The 21,818-nt window shown below is 44.8% G+C and overlaps 1 protein-coding gene across 1 annotated transcript; it reads left to right on the top strand.

Annotated features, from left to right (window-relative positions):
• The first annotated feature begins 983 nt into the window (after positions 1 to 983).
• Positions 984 to 21,068, top strand: LOC140716328 (ER membrane protein complex subunit 4-like). Its single transcript, XM_073028940.1, has 5 exons — positions 984 to 1,190; positions 16,030 to 16,141; positions 16,952 to 17,105; positions 17,438 to 17,598; positions 20,409 to 21,068. Exons 1-5 carry the CDS (start codon positions 1,096 to 1,098, stop codon positions 20,442 to 20,444), a joined length of 558 nt encoding a protein of 185 aa, XP_072885041.1. The 5' UTR covers positions 984 to 1,095; the 3' UTR covers positions 20,445 to 21,068.
• The last annotated feature ends 750 nt before the right edge of the window (positions 21,069 to 21,818 follow it).

Raw genomic sequence — 21,818 nt, 5'->3', positions numbered from 1 at the left:
ATTGTCTATTGACTCACACCACCAAGTTCAAGAACAGTTACGATCCCTCATCCATCAGGCCCTTGAATAAAAGAGAATAACTACACATCTATTGAGCTGTTCCTACAACCAATGATCTCAACTTAAGGACTTAACAGCTTGTTATTTCATACTCTCATTTTTATTGCTATTTATTTATATTTGCAGTTGCACAGTTTGTTGTCTTCTCTGTTCTTGCTCTTTCATTGATCTTATTTACAGTTACTGTTCAATAGATTTGTTGAGTATGCCCACAGGAAAAAGAATCTCAGGGTTGTATGTGGTAACATGTATGCACTCTGATAATAAATTTTATTTTGAACTTTGTCTGCAGAGTAGCAAGAATTATTGGATAGCAGAGTAAGGAAATATTTTCAAATATTCGACCACGCCCCCACCCAGAACGTCACACTATATATATAAATAAACATTATGACACTATATAAAAGAGCAAGGGGGGGAGTCACAATTTAATTAAACACTTGAAGCAAATGTCATCAGAAATTCCATCCAGCAAATATTTAAATGAGAAAACAGAACTTTCTTCAGCAGTTATAGAGAGATAAGGAAATCAAAGTTAACTTCCAATTATCATCTATTCCTAAAGATGACTGATATAAAAATGATTTGTAAATCATTGTAAAGAAAACATATTTATAATAGAACGGCATCCATCTTTGTGATGGGCAGACAGGGGCAAGGAAGAACATACGACATTAAAATTAATACATAAATTAATCAAACGGCATACCCCAAGAACGAGATGTGAATTTTGATGTTTCCATGCATTAAAAGGCGAGAAGTATTTTGAGGCGGGGAAAGCAATTACTACAGACGCCCCGCAGTCGGCCATCTTTGTTGTGGGCCGCCGCCGCGCATCACTTTGCATTGGCTGCCCAAAGCGGAGATGGCTGTTCGGGAGATGACGTACCAGGGGTGTCATGCGCAGGCGCGAACCGGGAGTTGTCACCGGGAGGCGAGACACGGGCGTGTTGAGCGGTGGGAGAGACCCGTAACAGCAGTTGGTCGTGGGAAAGCGGTGGGGAGAGGGGGGGGGGGCTTCGATCGGTGGTCGTGATGACGTCGTCCTCAGCGGCGGCGGCGGCGCTGCTGGGCAACCGCGCGCGCCGCCACAAGTGGGCCATCGAGCTGGCGCTCAGCAACAGCGGCAGGTGGGTGTCCAGACGCGCGGGGGACGACGGGATCGGAGGGGGGGGGGGGGTTGGTCAGCGGATACCCTCCCCCTCCGCCATTACCCCCATACTCACCTAGAAAGGGAAAGGAAACAGGCGGTTAGTGTAGTGTACCCCTGTGTCTGTCCCCCTCAATAATGTATACCGGTGGGGGTGGGGGTGGGGGTGGGGGAGCCGCAGTGACCGGCTGTCTGGTGCTGTGGCTCAGAAGGGAAAGGGAGAGACGGGAAGAAGCGTGCAGTGGTGATAAGGGATTCTGTGTTTGGAAGAGAAGACACAGGATACTGTGGACGTGAAAGAGACCCAGGTGCCAGGGTCAAGGTCATCTCGGATCTGGTCCACGACAGTCTCGGCAGAGGGGGTGAGGTGGCTCTGTTGGTAAAATCAAATCAAGTCTGTAGAAAGAGGTGGCACAAGATGGGAAGATGTAGAATCCTTGTGGGGAGATTTAAGAAACTGTAACATTATTTAACTGTTGGGAGTTACATAAAGCCCTCCGACCTGTAGTTGGGATGTGGGCTGCAAATTACAATGTGAGATAGAAGATGCATTTTAAAAGGATATTGTTTACGGTAGTCATGGAGATTTCAATATGCAGGTAGATTGTGGGGGGGGGGGGGGGGGGAGTTGGTGCTTTTCCCCAAGAGGGGTCATTTGTAGATGGCTTTTTAGAGCAGCTGGGGGTTGACCCCACAAGGGGAGAGGCTATTCTGGATGGGTGTTGTGCAGTGAACCAGATTTGATTAGGGAGGTGTACAGACATAGTCACAGAAAAGTACAGCACAGAAACAGGCCCTTCAGCCATCACATCCATGCCTCCTCCCATCGACCTGTATGGAGACCATCGCGCCCCATACCCCTAGCATCCGTGCATCTTTCCAAACTTCTTTAAGTGTTGAAATCAAGCTCACAAGCACCCCTGGCTTCTTGTTCCACACGCTCATGAATGAAGAAGTTTCCCTTCATGTTCCACTTAACTTTTCACCTTTCACCCTTAATCTCGAGTCTTAGTCTCATCCAACTTCAATGGAAAAATCCTGCTTGCAGTTACCCTATCTATATAGGATAGCTCATGTTGTTCCGTTATTTAAAAAAAGGCTCTAAAGGTAATCTGGGAAATTATAGGCCAGTAAGTTTGATGTTGGTAGTAGATAAGTTATTGGAAGGAGTACTAAGAGATAGGATCTACAAGTATTTAGATAAACAGGGAGAGTCAATATGGCTTTGTGCGTGGTAGGTCATGTTTAACAAATCTATTAGAGTTTTTCGAGGAGGTTTCAAAGAAAGTGGATGAAGGGAAGGCAGTGGATGTTGTCTACATGGACTTCAGTAAGGCCTTTGACAAAGTCCAGCATGGGAGGTTAGTTAGGAAGATTCAGTCGCTAGGTTTACATAGTGAGGTAGTAAATTGGATTTGACATTGGCTCAATGGAAGAAGTCAGAGAGTGGTAGTGGAGGATTGCTTCTCTGAGTGGAGGCCAATGACTAGTGGTGTGCCACAGGGATCAGTGCTGGGTCCATTGTTATTTGTCATCTGTATCAATGATCTGGATGATAATGTGGCAAATTGGATCAGCAAATTTGCTGATGATACAGAGATTGGAGGTGTAGGCGACAGTGAGGAAGGCTTTTAAAGCTTGCAGAGGGATCTGGACCAGCTGGAAAAATGGGGTGAAAAATGGCAGATGGAGTTTAATACAGACAAGTGTGAGGTATTGCACTGTGGAAGGAAAAACCAAGGTAGAACATACAAGGTAAATGGTAGGGCACTGAGGAATGCAGTAGAACAGAGGGATCTGGGAGTACAGATACATAATTCTGTAAAAGTGGTGTCACACGTAGATAGGGTAGTAAAGAGAGCTTTTGGTACATTGGCCTTTATAAATCAAAGTATTGAGTATAAGAGTTGGAATGTTATGGTGAGGTTGTATAAGGTTTTGGTGAGGCCAAATTTGGAGTATTGTGTACAGTTTTGGTCACCAAATTACAGGAAGGATATTAATAAGGTTGAAAGAGTACAGAGAAGGTTTACAAGGATGTTGCCGGGACTTGAGAAACTGAGTTACAGAGAAAGGTTGAACAGGTTAGAACTTTATTCCCTGCAGCATAGAAGAATGAGGGGAGACTTGATAGAGGTATATAAAATTATGATGGGTGTAGATAGAGTGAATGCAAGCAGGCTTTTTCCACTGAGGCTAGGGGAGAATAAACCAGAGGACATGGGTTGAGGGTGAAGGGGGGAAAGTTTAAAGGGAACATTGAGGGGGGGTTTCTTCACATAGAGAGTGGTGGGAGTGTGGAATTAGCTGCCAGATGAAGTGGTGAATGCAGGCTCACTTTTAACATTTAAGAAAAACTTGGACAGGTACATAGATGAGAGGTGTATGGAGGGGTATGGTCCAGGTGCAGGTCAGTGGGACTAGGCAGAAAAATGGTTCGGCACAGCCAAGAAGGGCTAAAAGGCCTGTTTCTGTGCTGTAATGTTCTGTGGTTCTATACCTCTGTCAAACCACCCCTCAAGTTTATGAGGTTTATTATCACTGGCATGTGTCATGAAATTTGTTAACTTAGCAGCAGCAGTTCAATGTAATACATTGCAAATATAGAAGAAGCAAAATAATAATACACAGTATAAGTACGTTGAATAGATTAGAAATTGTGCAAAAAACAAATAATATATATTTAAGAAGTGAGGTAGTGTTCGCAGGTTCACTGTCCTTTAACAAATCTACTATGTCCTAAGGGATAAAGTCCTAAACTATTCAGTCTTTCCTTATAACACATCCTCCAGTTGAACAACATCCTTGTAAAATTTCTCTGTACTCTTTCCACCTTATTTACATTTTTCCTGCAGGTAGGTGACCAAAACTGCGCACAATACTCAAAATTAGGCCTAACATCCCATTCCTGTGCTCAGTACGTTGATTTATGAAAGCCAATGTGCCAAATGCTCTCTTTACAACCCTATCTACCTGTGACACCGCTTTCAGTGAATTATGGACCTGTATTCCCAGATCCCTTTGTTCTACTGCACTCAATGCCCTAACAGTCACTGTGTAAAATCTACCCTGGCTGGTCCCACCAAAGTGCAACACCTTGCACTTGTCTGCATTAACATCCATCTGGCCATTTTCCAGTTGGTCCAGATCCCACTGCAAGCTCAGATAGTCTTCCCCACTGTCAAAAACCCTCCCAATCTGGTTGTCATCTGGAAAGTTACAGATCCACATTACTCAACATGAGGGAATTTGCAGATGATGGAAATTAAAGCAACACACAAAATGCTGGTGGAACGCAGCAGGCCAGGCAGCATCTATAGGAAGAAGTACAGTTGACGTTTCGGGCCGAGACCCTTTGTCAGGACTAAATGAAAGAAGAAAAATCTTTTCCTTCAGTTAGTCCTGATGAAGGGTCTTGGCCCGAAACGTCGACTGCTTCCTATAGATGCCACCCAGCCTGCTGCGTTCCACCAGCATTTTGTGTGTGTAACCACATTACTGTCCAAATCATTGATATTTACTATATCATCTTGAATGCTGAGTGACCAAAGCTTCTTGACCAACCTCCCATGTGGGACCTAGTCAAATGCCTTGTTAAAGTCCACGTAGACAACATCCACCGCCTTGCCTTCACCCACTTTCCTGGTAACATTGTTGAAAAAACTCTCGAAGTTAGACATGACCTACCACACACAAACCATGCTGACTTTCCCCAAACGGTCCATATCTATCCAAATACTCATACATTTGATACCTTAGAATACCTTCCAATATCTTTCCCACTGCTGATTCAAGGCTCACTGGCCTGTAATTTCTTGGTTTATTTTTGGAGCCTTTCTTTAACAGTGGAACAACATTAGCTATCCTCCAATCAACTGGCACCTTACCTGTCCCTAAGGATGCCTCAAGGCAGCAGATACCTCCTCTGTGATCTATATGGGGTCCATGAAGTCAATGATGCTATGCCTCACTTCCTGAGTATATACAGAGGCAAGAATTCCATTTATGATCTCCCGAAAACTTTTGGCTCCACACCTGGATTACTATTCTGATCTTCCAGAGGACCAATTTTGTCCCTCACAATCCTTTTGCTCTTAACATATCTGTAGAATCCCTTGGGATTCTCCTTCACCTTGTTTGCTTGGGCAACCTCATGCATTCTTTCAGCCCACCTGATTTTTTTTCTTAAGTGTTCTCTTGCATTTCTTGTACTCTAAATACCACATTTGTTCCTACCTGCCTATACCTGCTAGGCACCTCCTTTTTTTTTTCTTAACCAGGGCCTCAATATCTCCTGAAAACCAAGATTCCCTAAACCCGTTGGCTTTGCCTTTTATTTTGGCAGACACATACAAACTTTGTACTTCCGCTTTCGAAAGCCTCCCACTTACCAACTATACAGCTCTGCTAGAAAACAACCTGTGCAATGCACACTTGCCAGACCCTTTCTGATGCCATCAAAATTGTCCAATTAAAAATTTCAAACCGCAGATCAGTCCTCTATTTTTCCATATTTACTTTGAAACTAATGACATTATGATCACTAGATACAAAGTGTTCCCCTGCACCAACTTCTGTCACCCACCCTGACTCATCCCCTAATAGCAGATCAAGTATTCCACACTCTTTATGTTGGGACTTCTATCCACTGATTAAGGAAACTTTCCTGACTGCATTGGACAAACCCTTGTCCCATCAGGTTCTTGTACAGTATGGGAGCCCCAGTCAATATGTGGAAGTTAAAATCACATACTATCAGAAGATATCAGAATCAGGTTTATCATCACTGGCATATGTGGTGAAATTTGTTAACTTAGCAGCAGAGTTTAATGCAATACATAATATAGAAGAAGAAAAACAAAATAAAATAATAGTACTAAATAAGTAAATCAATTACAGTATACATATATTGAATAGATTAAAAATCATGCAAAAAAACTGAAATAATACATATTTAAAAAGTGAGGTAATGTTCATGGGTTCAATGTCCATTTAGGAATCAGATGGCAGAGGGGAAGAAGCTGTTCCTGAATGGCTGAGTGTGTGCCTTCAGGCTCCTGTACCTCCTCCCTGATGGCAGAGGGGAAGAAGCTGTTCCTGAATCGCTGAGTGTGTGCCTTCAGGCTTCTGTACCTCCTTCCGGATGATAACAGTGAAAAAAGGCCATGCCCTGGGTGCTGAGGGTCCTTCGTAATGGACGCTGCCTTTCTGACACACCACTCCTTGAGGATGTCCTGGGTACTTTGTAGGCTAGTACCCAAGATAGAACCGACTAAATTTACAGCCCTCTGCAGCTTCTTTTGGTCCTGTGCAGTTGCTACCCCATACCAGACAGTGATGCAGCCTGTCAGAATGCTCTCCACGGTAGATTTACAGAAGTCTTTGAGTGCATTTGTTGACATACCAAATCTTTTCAGACTGCTAATGAAGTGTAGCCACTGTCTTCTTTGTATCTGCATCGTTATGTTGAAAACAGGTTAGATCCTCAAAGATTTTGACTCCCAGGAACTTGCAAATGCTCACTGTCTCCACTTCGGATCCCTCTATGTGTTCCTTCATCTTACCCGTCTTGAAGTCCACAGTCAGCTCTTTTGTCTTACTGACGTTGAGTGCAAGGTTGTTGCTGCGATAGCGCTCCACTAGTTGGCATATCGCCACCATCTTAACAAGCAAACTTTCTACAGATTTGTTCCTCTAAGTCCCGAGTTTAATGTAAAGGAACCCTTTTGAGGCAGTGACAATATGATAGACCTCACCATGCAATTTGAGAGGGAGAAGCTAAAGTCAGATGTACAGGATTATAGTGGAGTAAAGGGAATTACAGTTGAATGAGAGGGCAGCTGAGGAAGGTTGATTGGAAGGGGACAGCAGCAGGGACGACGGAGTTGAAGGCGCAGGGTAGATATACCCCAAGCTAAAACAAGGGAAGTCAAAAACAACAAAGAAGAGAAGAGAATGGAGCAAGAATTAGTGGAAAGTTGGAGGATTGGGAAGCTTTTAATAAATAACAGAAGGCAATTAAAAAAAGCCAATAGGAGGGAAAAGGTGAAATATGAAGGTAAGTTAGCCAATAATAATCAAAGGGGATACCAAAAGGTTTTGCAGATGTATGGTCAAAGAGAGGCAAGAGTAGATATAGGACCACTGGAAAATGATGTTATAGGAGTAGTAATGGGGGACAAGGAAATTTTAAACAAACTAAATGCATATTTTGCATCCGTCTTCACCGTGAAAGACACCGTGCTGGAAGTTCGGGAGTGCTGGGGCAGAAGTGAGTGCATTTGTTGTTACTAGGCAGAAGGAGCTTGGGAAGCTGAAAGCTCTGAAGGTGGATAAGTCACCTGGACAAGACAGACCACATCCCAGGCTTCTGAAAGAGGTAGCTAAAGAGATTGTGCAGGTGCTCTTTCAAGAATCACGAGATTCTGGCATTGTTTTGGAGAACTGGAAAATTACAAATGTCACTCCACTCTTCAAGAAGGGAGGGAGGCTGATGTAAGGAAATTATAGGCCAGTTGGTCTGACCTTGGTGGTTGGGAGGATGTTGGAGTCGATTGTTAAGAATGAGGTCTCGGAAATTGGGAGGCACAAAGAAAAATAGGCTAAAATCAACAAGGTTTCCTCCTTCAATATTTTTATTAGTTTCTGCATAGAGGAATACAGAGTACAAGATATATGTTGTAAGTCAAAAGGAAAAAAATAATATAGTACCAAATACATTGTATTAAAAATATAGTTACAATCACAAAACCCTGTATTCATAAAATTTAAATTAAATCATAATATTGAAATATGATTTTATTATACAGAAAAAAATCTAAACCCACTACCAAAGTCAGAGCTGTTCGGAAAAGCAAGAAAAAAAGGGGGGAACCCTTATCATATAATAAAATATATCATTAGTCACCATCTGTACTTTTACAACAAATCAAAGGTTTTGAAAATAACTCGAAAATGGTCCCCATGATGTATAAAAGTCTTGGCTAAATTTAAAAACTGAACATTGGATCTTTTCTAAATTTAAGCATGACATAACATCCCGTAGCCATTGAGTATGAGCAGGCGGAACAACATCCTTCCAATTAATCAAGAGCGCCCTCCTAGCTATAAGAGAATTAAAAGCCAAAATATGCAAATCAGGTGTCTCCAAAGTAAAGTCTTTTCCTCCAACAATACCAAATAATGTGGTCAAAGGGTTAGACTTAAAATTTACCTTGGAAAAGTACCGACAAAGTTTGGAATACTTCCTTCCACTATCTTTCAAGGCTCGGACATGTCCAAAACATGTGAATTAATGAAGCTTCTCCATTATTACATCTATCACAGAAAGGGGATATATCCGAATAAAAACGAGATAGCTTATCTTTAGACATGTGAACCACTTTAAATTGTAAGAGGGAATGCCGGGCACATAACGATGAAGTGTTAACCAATTTAAAATTCATTCCAAGTTTCCACAGAAATTGAAATCTAAATCTTGTTCCCAAAGGTTTTTAATTTTGTCTATAGGAGCGTTTCTCATTCCTAGCAACATACTATAAATATTGGATATTGAACCATTATAAAAAGGTTTCAAATTAAAAATTACATTTAATAAGTCCTTATCGGAACAGCATGGTTTCCTTAAGGGAAACTCTGGACAGACAAATCTGTTGGAACTCTTCGAAGAAATAAGGAGGATAGACAAAGAGAATCGGCGGATGTTGTTTACTTAGATTTTCAAAAGGCCTTTGTCAAGATGCTGCTTGAGTTGAATTTAATTAACTTTATTTCTTATATCCTTCCCACACATGAGGAGTAAAAATCTTTGTTATGTTTCCAACTGAATGTGTAATATGCAAATTCTAGTAATTTGTAATAAATAGTATGTACAGTAAGATATACAACGGAACACACTAAATGCTGGCGGAACGCAGCAGGCCAGTCGACGTTTCGGGCCGAGACCCTTCGTCAGGACTAACTGAAAGAAGAGATAGTAAGAGATTTGAAAGTGGGAGGGGGAGATCCGAAATGATAGGAGAAGACAGGAGGGGGAGGGACGAAGCTAAGAGCTGGGAAGTTGATTGGCAGAGGGGATACAGAGCTGGAGAAGAGAGAGGATCGTGGGATGGGAGGCCTCAGGAGAAAGGGGGAGGGGAGCACCAGAGGGAGATGGAGAACTGGCAAGGAGTCATTTTGAGAGGGACAGAGACAGAAAAGAAGAAAAAAAGGGAAAAAAATAATAAATAAATAAGGGATGGAGTAAGAAGGGGAGGGGGCATTAACAGAAATTACAGAAATTAATGTTCATGTGATTAGCATTGATTTTCGTTAATGCCCCCTCCCCTTCTTACCCCATCCCTTATCCATTTATTTATTTATTATTTTCTTTTTTTTTTATTCTTCTTGCTCTTTTTTCTCTCTCTCAGTCCCTCTCACAATCACTCCTGGCCTGTTTTCCATCTGCCTATGGTACTTCCCCCCCCCCTCCTTTCTTTCTCCCTAGGCCTCCTGTTCCACGATCCTCTCCCTTCTCCAGCTCTGTACATATACCTTTTGCCAATCAACTTTCCAGATCTTAGCTTCCTCCCTTCCCCTCCTGTCCTCTCCTATCATTTTGGATCTCCCCCTCCCCCTCCCACTTTCAAATCTCTCACTATTTCTTCTTTCCGTTAGTCCTGATGAAGGGTCTTGGCCCGAAACGTCAACTGTACTTCTTCCTATAGATGCTGCCTGGCCTGCTGCGTTCCAGCAGCATTTTGTGTGTGTTGCTTGAATTTCCAGCATCTGCAGATTTCCTCGTGTTTGCGTTTTTAAATTATACAACAGAACAGATATTATTGTGTCAGCGTGAATTAATCAGGCTGATGGCCTGGTGAAAGAAGCTGTCCCAGGGCCTGTTGGTCCTGGCTTTAATGCTGTTGTGCTTTTTTCACCACACAGCCAGTATGTACAGACTTAGTGAAGTCCTTGGTGATGTGTATACTGAGAAATTTAAAGCTGTTCGCCCTCACAATCCTAGATCCATTGATGTCAATAGGGGTGAGCCTGTCTCCATTTCACCTGTAGTCCACAACCAGCTCCTTTGATTTTGTGACATCGAGGGAGAGGTTGCTTTCTTGACACCACTCTATCAGGGTGATGACTTCTCTGTAGGCTGCCTTGTTATTATTGGAGATAAGGCCAATCAGTGCACATTTAATTAGCAGATTGGAGCCGTGGGTGGCCACACAGTCATGGGTGTAAAGGAGGGTCTTAGGACACAGCCCTGGGAGGCTCCTGTATTGAGGGTCAGAGGGGCAGAGGTGAGAGAGCCCACTCTTACCTGATAGGGAGTCCAGGATCCAGCTGGCATACCGGCATTGATAAGAGGTTTGGCTGATTGGCAGGGGGTAGAATGGGAATAAAGGGAGCTGGTTGCCTGCAGCTGACTAGTGCTGTTCTGCAGTGCTCGGTGTTGGACTGATCCTTTGTATGTTATATGTCAATGATTTTGTGGCCAGGTTTGCAGACAATATAAAGGTAGGTGGATGTTCGAAAAGTAGGAAGTCTGCAGCAGGTCTTAGATAAGGGAAAATGGGGAGAGGAGTAGCATGGTGGAATATACTGTAGGAAAGTGTATGGCCGTGCACTTTGTTAGAAGGGATAAAAGTGTCGACCATTTTCTAAATGGGCAGAAAATGCAAAAAAATCTGAGGTGCAAGGGGACTTGGGAGTCCTTGTGCAGGATTCCCTAAAGTTTAACTGGCAGGTTGAGTTTGTGGTGAAGAAGGCAAATACAATGTTAGCATTCATTATAAGAGGACTAAGGATGTAATACTGAGGCACTGGTGAGGCCTCACTTGGAGTATTGTGAACAGTTTTCTAAGGAAGAATGTGCTGGCATTGGAGAGAGTTCACGTGAATTATTCTGGGAATGAAAGGGTTTTTGCATGAGGAGCGTTATACCTATACTTATACCTATACCAGGACCTATACTTGCTAGAAATTAAAAGAATGTGGAGGAATCTCATTGAAACCTATTGAATATTGAAAGGCCTAGATATTGTTAGCCAGAAGTGACCGTAAAGCAGTGAATTCGAATGAATCAAGGATAGCAGGAGCAGACGGACTAATAGCCTTTGTTCGTGCCATGAGGGAGGAGATAGACGCTACCATTTTATGAAGAAGACTGGGTTTTCCATTTTGTGAGTCAGTCGCTTGGCGAGATCAGTTTAAAGTAGACGCAATGAAGCCTCGGGTAATCTGCTGAACTCGGGATCATTTCCAAATGAGTTATTTGTGAGGTGTTCTTTGGTTGGATATTACATGCAAGTTTGTGAATGCAGCTCTGTGTGATTCAAGCTGATTGAGAACAAAGAGCCATAAATTACTGATTGTCACTTGCAGGGTAGAGGGCAATGAGTGGATGCTGGCCTGGAGCAGAGCCAATAAAAAGGTGCAAAAGGTCAGACACATGACTGAGAGCCAATGTCAATGGAATGTAATATTTTAATTGGTAAGAAATGAATATAAAAGCAGATGTTTCAAGTTTGCTGGCAGCCGTAACTTTGTAACTTTGAGAACAACTATCATGGACACATGGAGATTCAAAACAAGACATGAGGAACATCAACCAGCAGCAGAAACTCCTTTTTAACTGGTATTATATTTTCTGTTCTGTGACTGTTCATGAATGATCAGGAAAACATAGGTGTGCACACAGGTATCAGTTGTGTAAGTTCATTTGCTCTTCCATTGAGACAATAAAGGTACTTGTTGCTAATTCTCTCTGCCCCACTGATCATTATTACAAAGGGTAAGTCTTGTTTCCTTTAGGGGGAGTCCAGGACCAGAGGGAACAGCCTCAGAATACAAGGATGTCCATTTAGAATGGAGATGAGGAACTATTTCCTTAGCCAATGGGTGGCGAATCTCTGGAATTCATTGCCACAGAGAGCTGTGGAGGCAAGCTGTTGGGAGTACAGGTGTCCCCCGTTTTTCGAAGGTTCGCTTTATGACAGCTCGCTATTACGAAAGACCTACTTTAGTACCTGTTTTCGCTAACCAAAGAGAATTTTCACTTTTACAAAAAAAAGACGCTGGCTTTATACGTGTGTTTATCCTGAGAAAGACTACAATGACTGTTAAACCTTGTGCGGGCAGTTGTTTGCGCATGCGTGTACGTGCATGTATGTGCCAATTTTTTTTTTCTCCAAATCGATTTTGGCTCGCTGTCTTCCTGATTTTGATAAGTGAAACTACACCGTACATATAATATTTCTATTTTATATAGGGTGTATATTTATCATATCATTCCTCCAACTATATGTTAGTGTTATTTTAGGTTTTATGTGTTAATTTGGTTTGATTTGGTAGGTTTTTTTGGGTCTGGGAATGCTCAAAAATTTTTCCCATATAAATTAATGGTAATTGCTTCTTCGCTTTACGACATTTCGGTTTACAAACAGCTTCATAGGAACGCTGTACCTTCGGATTGGGGGGGGAAACCTGCAGGAAAAGGTTTCCAGGGGAAAGGCAGGAGAATGGCAGAGCAGGCTTGATGGGCTGAATGGCCTGATGCTGATCTATATTTTCTTTTCAAATCTTTTTTTATTATTATTATTCAAAAGTACACAGGTACTTCAAAGTAACAACACTTACACAAAAGATTGAAAATTTTTGTGAATAAAAAATCCCCTACTAAGCAAGAAAAGTGAGGAAAAAAAGAGCCCATTGAGGGCACAACCCCGGAGTCATGCGTCATATAGAAAGCTTCTAAACAAACCGCCAACGAGAAGACAAAATATATCAAAACAAAATTTTCACTTAGATCGTGGAGGAAATCTATCAGTTAACTGAAATGATAGTAACGAGCAAATGAGCCCCATCTCTCCTCAAAATCAAATAAAGGTTCAAAGGTTCGACTTCTAATTTTCTCCAAACTGAGACACAGCATCACTTGAGAGAACCATTGTGACAAAGTAGGAGCAGATATATCCTTCCATTTCAACAAAATGGCCCTCCTAGCTATCAATGTAACGAACGCAATAACATGTTGGTCAGACAGAGAAATACCATGAATATTTTGAGGAATTATTCCAAAAAGCACAGTCAATTTATTAGGTTGTAAATTCAGATTCAGATTCAGTTTATTGTCATTTAGAAACCACAAATACAATGCAGTTAAAAAATGAGACAACGTTCCCTCAGAATGATGTCACAAAAGCATATGACAAAACAGACTACACCAGAAAATCCACGTAACGTTTGGCAATCCCCAATCCAGAGTCCGGAGAGGCTGCTGCGTATTAATATCGCGCTACCGTCTAGCACATTCCCCGGAAAGGAGCTCCAAATCCACCAGACAAAACAAGACCAAAAACTAAAGCTACAAGACCTGCACAAAACCACATAATTACAACATATAGTTACAACAGTGCAAACAATAGCTTAATTGATAAAAAACAGACTATGGGCACAGTAAAAATAGTCCAAAATGTTAAAGGACTGTAAGTTCAAGAGAAATCACCACAGTTTCCACAAGTCCCCAGGGTCCCGACAGACTCGCCATCCCACGCCGGCGGCAGAAGGGAGTACCCCCGCTATGGACTTCCAAGGCGCCGCCCGACTCAGCCTCGCAGACGCAGCACACAATGGACGCTCTGTCGAAACCAGCCTCGCAGACGCAGCACACACCAAAAGTGACCTGAGACTGTCGAAAGGACTCCGAGTCCGTCGAATCTCCAAGCCGACGACCGTCCCCTCCGGCACAGCTTCTCCGAGCACCATCCTCTGCCGAGCATATTAAGACGGCCCCGCCAACGACCATTGGCAATGCGACCCCGAGGACTGGGGGCCTGTTCTTCCCAGCAGAGTCCCGGACCTCACAGCAGCAGCAGCAATGAAGAAGGCCTTCCTGGAATTTCCCGATGTTTCTCCGTGCTTCCACGTTCATTTTCAATCGATTATGATTGCGCACGGCACCCCATTTCACAAATAACAGATAATTGATTCTAAGTGCTTTAGAAATTGTTGAAAAGACTGACTTCCAGAACGGTTTTAATATAGAACATGACCAGAACATATGTGTCAGTGTAGCTCTCAGTTTTACATCTATCACAATACTTGTCAACATTGGGAAATATTTTAGAAAGTCTCTTTCGTCCAATGGTAACGATGTACAATTTTAAATGGAATCAGTGAATGACTAGCAAGGACCGAGGAAGAGTTAACCAACTTCAGAATCCGCATCCAATCCTCCCATATAAAAGTCAAATTGAGTTCTTTCTCCCAATCTTGTTTAATCTTAAGTAAAGGACGCTTATCCTATTGTAATTATAAATTCTTCCAATAGAACCTTTCATCAAGGGGTTCATATTCATAATAGTATCTAACAAGTCAGCCTCCAATATATAAGGAAAGTTACTTAAATATTTTTGTAAAAGATGTCTAACTTGAAGATATTGTAAAAAGTGTGAATATTAAAGAGAATATTTATCGACTAATTGTTCAAAAGACATAAATTTGCCTTCTTTAAATAAGTCCAAAAAAGACTTAATACCTTTATTTTTCCAAAGTAAAAAAATTGGATCACTCCAGGAAGGTTTAAAAAAGTAATTATGATAAATTATACTACAAAGTTTAAACTTAAGATTTAAAAAATTGTGGAACTGGAGCCAAATTTGTAGAGAGTGCTTAACCAGAGGATATAAATTTAAATTAGCAACTTTAGCTAATTGTATAAGTAGAGCAACTCCTAATAACAAAGTTAAATAAAACTGTTTCACAGCTCTCAGTTCCAGGTCTACCCAGCTCGGCTGGTCATTCTTATCACCCCAATATAACCAAAAGGACATATATCGCAAATTAACAGCCCAATAATACATCCTTAGATTAGGCAAAGCGAGACCTCTGTCCTTTTTCAACTTTCGTAAATGATTTTTACTGATCCTTGGTCTTTTATTATTGATCTATATTTTATGGTCTTGTGATTGCTTGGACAGTGCTGCGTTTGGCTTGCAGTCTCGCGTAGCTGCCTGTTTGCTTGCCGCCTGCTGGTCTCCCATTTGGCTGCATCTGTCGTGATGCACTTGGCTACTTGATGACTATCGGGTGCCCAGTTGATTTCTTTCAGCCACCCTTGGGTGCTTGAGTACCTCCAATGTACCTGCCCTTCGGTCACAGGTTGGCTCTGATTTGCCACGCTGGGGAGCTCATTGGGCTCTTTTGTAATACCCAGGAATGCTGATAGCTCTGTCGAACTGTCCTTGACCTGATTGGTTATGTTATGCCAGTTTCATCTGTGCCTGTTGGGGGCCCCCCCCACCCAGTGCTCAGGCACCAACCCCTTTGGGTGTCCTGTCTCACTCTAGTGGCATTGCGAGTAAGGTAAAGTGGGGAAGAGGGTGGAAAGTGGAGCAAGAGGGCTGCTGGGAAAGTTGAAGCGGTTGTGAAGGGGAGTGGAGATGGGAGAGGGGAAGGAAAGTGGAATGCAGAGGGGAAAGGAGGAATGATGTGGGAAGTTAGGGAAGGGAAGGGTTTGGGATCAGGATGTGGGAGGCTGGGGTAAGGAGATGGGGAAGGGTAGGTGTGAGGAATGGAAAGGAAGAGGGAAGGAGATGCAGTGTGAGGGTGGGGTGGGAGCAAGTATAAGGACAGTGACGGTTAGTGGGAAGGGGGCGTAGATGGGGGAGCAGAAGACTGCCAGCTTACAACATCGCTTTCAGCTGACTCATTCCCCCTTACCCTTGTTCCTCACCCCCTTGGTTCCCTTCCCCCCAGCTCCCCTTTGCCCTCTCTCCCCCCCTCCTTTTACCCCCTTCTCTCCCTGTTTCTCACCCACTGTGTCTTCCTTTCAGGGGACGTGAGCGACAGGGTGCACAAGGAGAGCCAGTTTACCCCGTTGGCTACTCAGAGAGGCAGCTGCCCGACACCAGTGTGCAGGAGACGGACCGGATCCTCGTTGAGAAGGTGCATCCCACTCCTTCATAATATGAGCACTCCTGGGAGAGGGTATAAAAGACACACTTGGGTGGGGGTATCAATAACCTGGGCCCTCTTGGGCATGGGTATGTCTCTAATCTGGACTGTGACAAAGGTTGTCATGATAACTTGGCCGTCCTTGGGTGGGGGAGTCTCTGTGATGGAGGTGCATTTTGGGAGCGGTTTCTCCCGATAATGTGGGCACCATTAGGTGGGCATAGCCCTGGATATCGTGGGATCAGTCTGCACACTCTCGAGGGGAGATGAACGCATTGGGCAGTTTCCTGTTGGTGGGGATGGGGAAAGGAGCAGAGGGTAGGGTGGGAGATCCTGGTGGGTAGGGAGAGATGGAGCAAGGGGCTGGTGGGATGATGACGTTGAACAGGAGAGGGGTGGAATAGGGGTGTGCAGGAGATGTTGAGGATTGCGTGAAGAAGAAAGGTGGAGGAATGAGGAGGGAGATGGAAAGGGTGAAGGAAGGAGGAAGAGTGTAGAAGGACTGATAAGGAAAAGGAATAGGGAGGAGGGAAGAGATAAAGGGGGAAGGAAGGGGAAGGGGTGGAGGTGAGGGAAGGGGCGGAAATGTGGAAGGAGGGGAAAGAGTGAGGGAGGGAAGGGGTGAAGCAGGAAGGGAGGGAAGAGTGAGGGGGTTAGAATCTGAGATGTTCAGAGAGGGGCTGGGTATCAGATGTACAACTGTGAGTGAATGGGAGAAAAGGCCTGGATATGCTGGAAGGGATGTAGACCAGGACCAATCCTTCCCCCTTGTGTGTGACCCCTGTCTCCTGTCCTTCGCAGCGGTGCTGGGATGTAGCCCTGGGGCCTCTGAAGCAGGTACCCATGAACCTGTTCATCATGTACATGGCAGGCAACACCATCTCCATCTTTCCCATCATGATGGTGTGCATGATGGCCTGGAGGCCCATCCAGGCCCTGATGTCCATCTCTGCCAGTGAGTAATGCAACCTCTTCAGCTCACCCCTTCCCTCCATTCACTTCCTCTCCTTACCCTCCACTCCCTGCCATTCTTTCCTCAGCCCCCTGTTACCACATTTCTTCCACTCCTTTCACCTCCATCCCACTCTTTATCGCTCCTCTCCCTTATCCGATCTTTTCCCGCATCCCTTCTGTGTCTTTCTCCCTCTTTCCGGGCTGGTTGACACATTCTTTGCTCTGACATGCCGCTCCTCGTACAACCGTTCGTTCATTCCCCCTCTCTTCCCCCACCCGATGCGGTCAGACAGGTTCCTTACTGCTTCATACAGTCATCTGTTCCTCCCCCAGCTTTCAAGCTTTTGGAGAGTTCGAGCCAGCAGTGGCTACAGGGGCTGGTGTACCTCATCGGCAACTTGGTGGGGCTGGCTCTGGCTGTATACAAGTGCCAGTCGATGGGCCTGCTCCCCACCCATGCCTCCGACTGGCTGGCCTTCATTGAACCCCCTCAGGTGAGTCTCAGCCCCATATGGGTACTCTAGGTACTTGCAGAGACAACAATATGAAGGGCTTTATTGTAATTGTGTTGGCCTTGGACAGGTCTGCTCTCCTGACTTAAGGAAGGGGAGAGGTATGATAGAGGGGAGTGCAAAAGGTTGACAGGTCCTGCTCCAATGATACAGGGTACTGCTGAGACATGCCCTAGGATGTTGTGTAGACATCTGGTCTTCTGTTCGAAGGAAGGGGAGACACGTGACAGGGACTGAAGAGAAGGTTCACCTGATCATTTCCTGGAATAGGATTGGGGGTGAATTTTTCCAGTGAGAATCTGGACCTGTACTCTGTTGGGTGCAGGAGATCGAAGGGGATCTCATTGAAAGCCCTCCTGAGGGTTGACAGAATGAGTGTGGATTATGGGGTTTCCCACTGACCGGGGGTGGAGAAGAGGTTCCGTCTCAGAATAAGGGGTTGGTCATTCAGGACAGAGATGGGAAGATAGTCCTTCCTCTCCCGGAGGGAGGCGGATTCTGGTGGTTTGCGGGGACGAGCCGGGTATTTATTGTGCTGAATGGAGCAACAACATCCCTCCCTCTCTGCTGAAAGGAAATGAGGGAAGAAGAGAAAATGTGAGTGAGCCAGTAGAGAACTATAGAGACAAAGACAGTGAATGGGGGGGGGGGGGGGGGAGAGGGGGAGAAAAAGACCAATGAGTGTTTACTTCAGTTGTGGGCAAATGACTGGAGATGATTCTTAAGAGACAGGATCTATGAGCATTTGGAGAAGTGTAGTCCAATTAGGGATAGTCAGCATGGCTTTGTGAGGGGCAGATCATGCCTCACGAGCCAGATTGAATTGTTTGAGTTTGTTTCAAAGCACCTCGATGAAGGTTGAGCAGTGGATGCGATGTACATGGATTTTAGTAAGGTGATAGATAAGGTTCTCTGTGCCAGGCTCACTCCGAATGATTGGAGGCATGGGATCCAGGGAACTTGGCTGGCCAACAGAAGGCCGAGGGTGGTGGTATATTCCGCCTGGATGGGTGGGTTAGTAAGCTTGCGAAGACACGAAGGTTGGTGATGTTGTAGGTTACAGTGGAACACTGACGGGGTGCAGAGCTGGGCTGAGAAGTGGCAGGTGGAATTCAACCCTGAGAAGTGTGAAGTGATCCACTTTGGAAGATGGAATTTGAAGGCATGGAACAGGGTGTTAATGGCAGGATTTTCAGCAGTGTGGTGGAACAGAGCAATCTTGGGTTACATGTCCATAGATCCCTCACACAAGTTGTTGGATTGTTACGAAGGTGTATGATGCCTTGGCCTTCATTATTCAGGGGATTGAGATCAAGATCCATAAGATAATGTTGCAGCTCTATAAAACTCTGGTTAGACACACTTGGAATATTGTGTTCAGTTCTGGTCGTCTCATCATAGGAAGGATGTGGAAGCTTTAGTGAGGTTGCACAGATCTGCCTGGATTAGAGAGCACGTCTGATGAAGATAGGTTGAGTGAAGAAGAACCAGAGGCAAATATGGTGGAGATGTACAAGATGATAAGAGGCACAAGTAGGGCGGAAAGTCCCAGACTTCCTTGCAGGGCAGTGATAGGTTACAGTGGAACACTGACAGGATGCAGAGCTGGGCTGAGAAGTGGCAGGTGGAATTCAACCCCAAGAAGTGTGAAGTGATCCACTTTGGAAGATGGAATTTGAAGGCAGGGAACAGGGTGTTAATGGCAGGATTTTCAGCAGTGTGGTGGAACAGAGCAATCTTGGGTTACACGTCCATAGATAGGTTGAGTGAAGAAGAACCAGAGGCAAATATGGTGGAGATGTACAAGATGATAAGAGGCACAAGTAGGGCGGAAAGTCCCAGACTTCCTTGCAGGGCAGTGATAGCTAAATCAGGGGGCATAATTTTAGGGTGATTGGAGGAAAGTAGAGGAGACTATCAGAAGTAAATTCTTTAAACAGAGACCCGCGAGTGCATGGAATGCTCTGCTAGGGGTGTTGGGAGAGGCAGATACATCAGTGGCAGTTGAGAAGCTCTTAGATGGGGGCACGTGGATGATAGAGAAATGGAGGGCCCTGTGGGAGGGAAAAGTTAGAGTGATCTGAGAGTAGGTCAAGATCGGCACAACATTGTGGGCTGAAGGGCCTTTATTATGTAGTGTTTTATGTTGTATGCTTAAAATGAGAGGATCTTATTGGAAAAAACAATAATGAAAGTAACACATACAAAATGCTGGAGGAGCTCAGCAGGTCAGGTATCATCTATGGAAAAGAATAAGAGAGTACAGGTCTCGTCTGCTCAAATTTCTTCTCGGACAATTCCCATCCGGCACCATCCCATGGAACGGATCCAGTGAATCTTCACTGGGACCCTGTATAATTGGAGCAGGACCCCTCTCCTCAGGCTCTCCTATTGCACATCTCCCTTTCTTCGATTCCCCCGGGAATCTTTTGTGTTAAGGAATAACAGAGAAAGAAAATAAACAGAAAATACAGCGCTGGAGAAACAAGTTGGTGATGAAGAAGTGGTAACGTCAGTGAGGGGGGTGGAGAAGAGAGGGAAATGCTAAGGTGTTGGTTTTGGAGGGGTGGGGGAAGAAGAGTCCATGACAGGGTTGGGGTTGTCCGATTAAGGAATACCTTCTGTAGGGAGGCCTAGGAGCCCTGGGAATACTATCCCCCAGAGGAGTGGGGGAGAGAGATGGATGGGAAAGGGGGAAGATTAGAATGGATGTGGTCTGGTGACGATGGGCGGGGGTAGGAAAGATCAGTGTGTTGACAGATGAGCCTCACTGATCTCTTGTTCTCCCACAGAGAGTGGAATACGCAGGAGGGGGGTTGATCCTGTGACCGATGTCACTCCTGCCTACCTACCCAAGCCTTTTGGATACTGCCACAGACCTGGGACCTGTGGGGTCGAGGCCATACACCCCTCACCAATTCCCCACAGTAGGGCTGTGAAGGCCTGGCGGAGGAGAGATTCTGTGAACGGGGTCCTGTCAGCTGTCTCCTGGGAATCCGGACCGGGAGTCTTCCTGCTGGGACTGAACTGGAACAGGAGTGGGGTTAGATGAATATCCTCACACTCAACTCCTTTGACCTGTTCCATTCTTTCCTTGTTTGCTAGGTTGACTCATGTTTACTCTCGTTTATTTTTTTTCTTTCATTTGCTCAGTTCTTCTTTCCTTCTTGTTCTGATCCCTTCATTTGCTCCGTTCACTCTCCTTAACTCTTGTTCTATTAGCCCTCCAGGTGCTTGCATTCTCTCTTACTCCCTCTTTTTCTGTACTTTGCTCTGATGTTCTCTCTCGCCTCACCCTCGGAGTCAGAGGAGACTGCCCTCTCCTGCTCAGCGAATCGTGCCCGTGGCCCAGGAAGGCTCCCACATCGTCGGATCTCACCTTGAGTCGGACTCTGACTGAGTGAATGTTTGCACTTGTGAAGTCTCCATGTGAAATAAAGAGTTTGATCTGACTTGGAGTCCACTGCAACATCAAATTCTGTGGGATGGGGTGAGGGGCAAGGTGCAACGAGGTCATGGACAGGGGGAGGGAGAGAGAGGGGGAAGGGGAGAGACAGAGAGAACATGAACCAGAACAGCAGTTGGGATATTATCTGGAGGTTGGGAAGGATGAATTAGCCCAGTGTCTGGGGGGGGGGGAGGCTGTCAGTGGTGGAGATGTGCTCAGGAATATTTCTGCTCCACTGGGAGGCCTGTGGTTGAGTAATATTATCTGGAGCAGAGATAATCAGTGGGGAACAACAGGCCATTCAGCCCCATCTTGGTGTGCTTCTATCCCAATTGTCCTTCCTCTCTCTGCCAATGTATCAAAATCCATCAGCTGGGAGGTTTGACCCTGGGTTACTGCTCCTTCCCCAGTGTTAATGTACTCTTTGGGCAGAAAGTGCCTGTCTCCCTCTGGTTAATGAGAGGGCTGCGTTAACGTTAGTGGGGACACAGGGCGCTGGGGGGAGGGGTAGAGTGACGGAGGATGATGAGATGGACAGGGAGAGCAGAGCTGTGGTGTGTTCTTCTACTCTGTTCAAACGTACAATATCAAGCGTTTCTGCAACTCAGGTGGTCCACAGAACAGGCAGATGGAAGACGTGGTTTAATGCATTTTTATTTTGTTCTCTTTCCTGCTGGGGTTTCCGCTATCACAGTCTGATCAACATTGCCGGTCCTGGCACCAGCTGTTCCTGGGGATGGGGGGGGGGGGGGGA

This window comes from Hemitrygon akajei, chromosome 25 (genome assembly GCF_048418815.1).
Source record: "Hemitrygon akajei chromosome 25, sHemAka1.3, whole genome shotgun sequence".
Classification (NCBI taxonomy): domain Eukaryota; kingdom Metazoa; phylum Chordata; class Chondrichthyes; order Myliobatiformes; family Dasyatidae; genus Hemitrygon; species Hemitrygon akajei.
Note: the sequence above shows the minus strand (reverse complement) of the source record. Positions and strands in the feature narration are given on the sequence as shown.

Bases quoted from the DNA above. Each gene is read 5' to 3' on its own strand.
- LOC140716328 (XM_073028940.1), top strand. From the start codon at position 1,096: ATGACGTCGTCCTCAGCGGCGGCGGCGGCGCTGCTGGGCAACCGCGCG. The intron at 16,142-16,951 runs GTGCATCCCACT...TGTCCTTCGCAG, and splicing joins ACCGGATCCTCGTTGAGAAG to CGGTGCTGGGATGTAGCCCT. The intron at 17,106-17,437 runs GTGAGTAATGCA...TTCCTCCCCCAG, and splicing joins CCTGATGTCCATCTCTGCCA to CTTTCAAGCTTTTGGAGAGT.